The sequence below is a fragment of the Tetrao urogallus genome, assembly GCF_951394365.1.
Source record: "Tetrao urogallus genome assembly, chromosome: 4".
Lineage (NCBI taxonomy): Eukaryota > Metazoa > Chordata > Aves > Galliformes > Phasianidae > Tetrao > Tetrao urogallus.
The window spans coordinates 30,176,742-30,181,965 of record NC_136817.1 but is presented as its reverse complement, the minus strand read 5'-3'; the positions used below and the strand labels follow the sequence as shown (position 1 = coordinate 30,181,965).

The following is a 5,224-nucleotide window of genomic DNA, read 5'->3' as shown; positions in this document are numbered from 1 at the left end:
CCCATGGTAATAATCACAGTTGTGATTACTCATACACACAGCCATACTGGAAAGGAGTATTTATGGCTTTGTCCAATCTCTGAGCCAACCAACTGAACAAAATGCTGTGTTTAATCTTCATTTAAACGGGTTGGTGCAGTGGCCCTGGGAGACACGCTGTGCCATCTGCTGGCTGCCTGCAGTGGGCACGCTGACATGCACTGTCTGCTCTCGCCTTGAGCCTTAACCCCAATGTTTCTGGAAGAGCAAGCCTGTAAGAATATCACAATGTATATCCCTTATTTACTGCTCAGATGGAAGTTGCCAGAATTTTGCTTCCCAGATGCCTAAAGCTTTTCAAGGGAATACAAAGCCACGAAGAATACTTGCAGCTTATCTGCCAATTTATGGAAGTGCATCAGCCTCTCTTTTTCACACAAAGTGTGAAATGTGCATGAACAGATGCTGTAGTAATGAGATCAGTTAGCTTCTCCGCAGGACATTTTTCACATCCCCTGTAACATCTGTTACCACCAAAGCTGCTTTTTCCCTAACATTTTACCTTTTACTGACCTCTTCCGAAAGCCTCAGCACTGCCAGTGGTGGCCTGCATTGTCAGCCCAGTGCAGAGTCAATAGAATGATGTACTTTGGGAAAATGCACTTGTTTCCCTCCATGGTACATCTTAGACTTGTTTCTCATACTGAAGCAGACTTGCACATTTAACATGATTACCCACTCAAAGCCATGCATTTTCTCTGGGAACAGCAGGCAGCTAACATTGTTGATTGCTGCTTACAGTATGAAAGAGTAGGCATTACACGTCTTACCCAAAGCCATGATGTCAGCAAGAGCATTGCTCAAATGAAAAGGCATTTTCAGTGACCTCTTCAAGAAAGCCTCATGTCTGCATTGGTGACACTCACTGAATGAAGATTCAGCAAGTACCCCAACCTGAGTGGCTAAACTTCTGTAGAGAAGTCAGCTGCAGGGCTTCAGATGGCAATTTCAATCTTAAAACACTCACTGCTGTGACTTCAGGTCATGAGAAATGAATCCTTTCTCCCGCACATACTTTCAACCCTTCCTCTCCCCACACACAGACTTGCTAACAGTACAGACAAGTCTCAGTGATCATCAAAAATGACAAGGTTTACTTTTCCACTGCCATCAACACTCCTCATTAGTTTCCATTACCTCCTGTGGTACAAAACACCACAGCTCTGCAGGCAGGCAAAGACCTCCAGGGCAATTACATGGGGAGGGGAATCAATTCACAATGAGCTGCAGTAAAAACCTGTTTCAATGGAGCAGGTCTGGTTTTGATCATTCAGCACTACTGAACTGCTGTTTGGCCTGTGAACAGCAGGGGGCAAACAAATAGAGGACCAGCGAAGCCAGCAGAACTTTCAATCTTGAGCTAGATACATTTGCCCACTGAAATCCTCTCTGACATTGCCATGCATAGCTCTTACCCCACGGATTTAGGATATACAAAGACTATAAAAGGTCTCTTTACCTCCATTTCCATACTTCTAGTGTCTGATGTTTTTTCACCTCTAACAAACAGCTATAAAAAAAAATAACAAAACATTCTGCAGTCAGCAAGAAAGCATGATCCTGGGCAGGAAAAGGCCTAAGATAGAATGGTTTGCATCAAACCCTATAGAAATGCATTTTGTATGCAGAAATTCAGCACTGCTTGCATATTTTAAATACAGCACCTAGCCTGTCGTGGGTTCACATACTCATATTTTGGCTTCTCTAATAACATCATACTAACTATAAGGTGAAAATAAAAGTATGTCTTACCCGTTTCTCCTGTATCAGTGTTGTGTTAGATCTGTAATAGCAAGCAACAGTTAGCAAATTTATCATAGATTAAGCTAATGTAGTTATGGTTGATGAATAATTAATTACGCAATCCAGAGGAGTCCTCACTTTGCTTCTCACTGAATTCTCAAGAAGGGGAAATGGTTTCTCAGGTCATATGCAATTTAAGGCAATAGCCTCTGCTTAATTACTAAAGAATATCCAGGAGAGTGTAACAGTTAATTCTTACATGTATGAGAACGAGTTAATCAGAGCATAAATTAAGAGAAAATACCATAACCATTTATATCTAACCCCACAGCTCTATACCTTCAGCTCTATGGGGCAGGAGAGCACAGTAAGGAGATGCTGGCAGTGATAGCCACGTGCTCCTTCCTACTACTCTGGGCACAGTCCTGTTGGTTCTGGCCGCCACGAGTTCTTTTCTCAGCCTACCCTCTGGAGGACCGTCCATCTCTCTTCTGCTGCCCTCAAGTCCTGTCTGATCCACGTCCATCCCTTTGCTTGACACAACCCTTGCAGCCTCTCAAAGCCATATTCACAGCACAGGTCATTCCAACAGAGGAAAACACGCTAACAAGCAGGCAAAACGAGGAAGGCACCCTATACTACTTCTAGAGATGGCACCTTCCGAAAAGCATCCTCCTATAAAAGAAGCAAGCGAGCACACAAAAAACTCTCAAAGGAGAACTCCCACTCAAGGATTAAAAAACAAAACAAAAAAAAAAACAACAGAGTATCTTTTACAAAAATTTTATTGCATTCAGAACTCTTACTTGAAGCTCTCTTAAACAGAGAGAAATAAGTTTCACTGAAGCTTTCTGCTCTTCTTAACTCCAGCACGAATGCCAGAGAGCTCCCCACCGTATCTGTGTATCTCCCTCCGAACCTCTCGGACCTGACCCTTCCGGCGAATCTTGGCTCGCCTGAACTTCTCCCTATGCTTGACCCTGGGGTTGCGATCAATCTTCTTCCTCCTGGGGGTGAGGCCTTTGTTCTTGATCATCTGGTAAGTCACACCTCTCTTCTGGTTTGGATCCTCTTCTGTCACTGGTTCTTCAAGTGTTTCCTGTTCTTCAGTTCTCTTCCTCTTGAGTTTCAATTTCTCTTCCATCATCTTATAGTATTTTAGCACAGCCTCTCCATCCAGATCAGATTCATCTGCCAGTTCCTCAGCAACAAGCCGGCCATTAGCAAGATCAGGTTCACGTTTTCGTTTGGTTTTCTTAGCAGCTGGTTGAAGAAGCACTGGAAACTTCTTCCGCTCCCGGAGTTTTTCCTCCTTCTTATCGTAATAGTTTTTCAGAAGCAGGCGAACCTGTGAGGATAACTTTTGATCTATCACAGCTAGGTCATTGATGATATTTCTGTAAGCAACCAGTCGTTCAATGATGGGATGACTATGAACTGGCATTCGTTTTGACTTTAAAACTAAGTAGAAACTGATGTTGGCACAGTAATTCAAGTAGAGCTGATACTTGGTCTGCAAATAGCGACTGCCTTTCCCCTGTGGGATAGTGCCATTTTTTACCATTTGCAGCAGCGGGTGCAGCTCATCCTTGAGCTCCATCAGTTTGACTTCAAAGTCTTCAATCAGCTGCAGGAGTTCAGGAGACTCCTGCTTCAATAGCTTCAGCTGCTCTTTCTTGGAAAGGGCCTGCAAATCCTTGACAATTTTCTGCCCCTTGCTATCATGGGTTTTCTGTTGCTCCGTCAGGTAGCCCTGGATCACATCCAGCCCATAATCATCTTCCCCCAAGTCCTCCACCAGCCGCTTTTGGATCACTTTAGCCTCCTGCTCCTCTTCCTCCTCCTCAGCATCAACATCTTGCTGGCTACGTTTGCCCTTAGCCTGGGCATCGCTCCCATAGTCTGTGTCGTAGTAGAGCTGTTTGCGTCGCCCCCAGGACAGCTCATGGGGGAGATCAGTGTCCTTACTGCGCTCTTCCAAATCACTCTCCATGGACAGGTCCTCATCCTCATTCTCCTCCTCCTCTTCATCATCCTCCTCCTCCTCCTCCTCCTCATCTCCCTCATCCTCCTCCGCACTGCGGTCGAGATAAAACTCAACTCCCCTCGCTTCCTCACCAGGTTCACCTTCCTCCTCGTCCTCCTCCTCCTCCTCATCTTCATCCTCCTCCGGCAGCTGCAGCCCCAGTACTTCTTCCTCCTCCTCTTCCTCGCTGTCCCCGGCCTCCTCCCCGCTCTCCAGAGCCGCCATCACCTCCCGAAACTGCGCCTCGTGAAAATCCTCCACCTCGTCTCCCAGGCCCTCGGGGCCCACCTCTCCACCGGGCACTTCCTCCTCGTCGTCCTCTCCGGCATCGCGGCGGTCGGCGATGCCCGGCGGCGGTCTCAGGACAGTGCCGCGCCGCGTCCTCATGGCTACGCCGGAAATCGGAAACGGCTCCAGACCCCGCTTCCGGCGCCGCTGTCGCGCTCCTTCCGCTCGGCCCGCTTCCTGTGCCGTCGTTGCGCTCCTTCCCACCACTCCGGGCGCCGTCCCGCTGGTTCCGGCCGCCTCGAGTTCCGTGCCGTAAGGGAGGCCGGTGGCAGGGCGGGGAGCGTGGCCGTGCTCGGCGCTGCCCGTTTGGAGGCAGCGTGAGGGCCTGGCTCTCGGATAAGGTGTTCTGCGGTTGGAAGAACTGAGTGCAGCCGCAAGTCCAAACATGGTTCTTTCCAACCGAGCATCTTCGGGTATGAGCTCACAGCAGGCGTGGAGCAGCTCTATACTCACCCCTAAGCACGAGCCATCACATATCGGGGTAGCACACGGGGGGTAACACAGAGCCGTGAGGAGCTGGGGGACGTCGTAGCACCACACTGAGATTGTCTCAACCCTGGCAGGCACCAGCAATGAGTGACGCTGTGTGGAAAGAGCAGAGTGCCTTTTTTTCCTCTCCAGAGGATTCCCTTCATCTAAAAGCAAAGCCACATCCCAATGCACTGACTCTGTATGTTCACGTTGTGACATCAACAAAAAAAGCAAAATAGCACATCTGACATCTGTGTGCTTGCTCACCGAAACTTCTGGTTACTCGGTTCTCTGTAGCCAGGTCAAAGTTTCAGAGAGGAGAAGTGAAAAAACCTTCCTGGACCCATCCGGGGGACATGTATTGACTCTCCGTCTCCTTCTTTTCATTGCTGCCCTCCTGGAACAGGGGCATCTTCTGGCAGGAGCCATTGCTGGGGATCGGGGTCCACTGCTTGAGGCTGTTGCTTCCCTTGTGCTCCTTGGATCAACCCTTTTAACCCTTTTATAGACAGACATGTCCAGTCCTCATCAGGAAGGTCTTTAAGGCTGCCTATATTCTCTGATGTTTACATTCACATCCTGTATGGCTGCTTGTTTATGTTCTCAGGTACACAGCACCTAGCCTAACTTCCCATCTTGCCACTGGGAAATCACATG

At 48.1% G+C, this 5,224-nt stretch overlaps 1 protein-coding gene across 1 annotated transcript; it reads right to left on the bottom strand.

Moving 5' to 3' along the window:
• Nucleotides 1-2,620: 2,620 nt before the first annotated feature.
• Nucleotides 2,621-4,195, bottom strand: UTP3 (UTP3 small subunit processome component; the record flags this gene model as incomplete). Its single annotated transcript, XM_079534680.1, has 1 exon — nucleotides 2,621-4,195. The coding sequence occupies one exon, from the start codon at nucleotides 4,193-4,195 to the stop codon at nucleotides 2,621-2,623; it is 1,575 nt and encodes a 524-aa protein (XP_079390806.1).
• Between the last annotated feature and the right edge of the window lie 1,029 nt (nucleotides 4,196-5,224).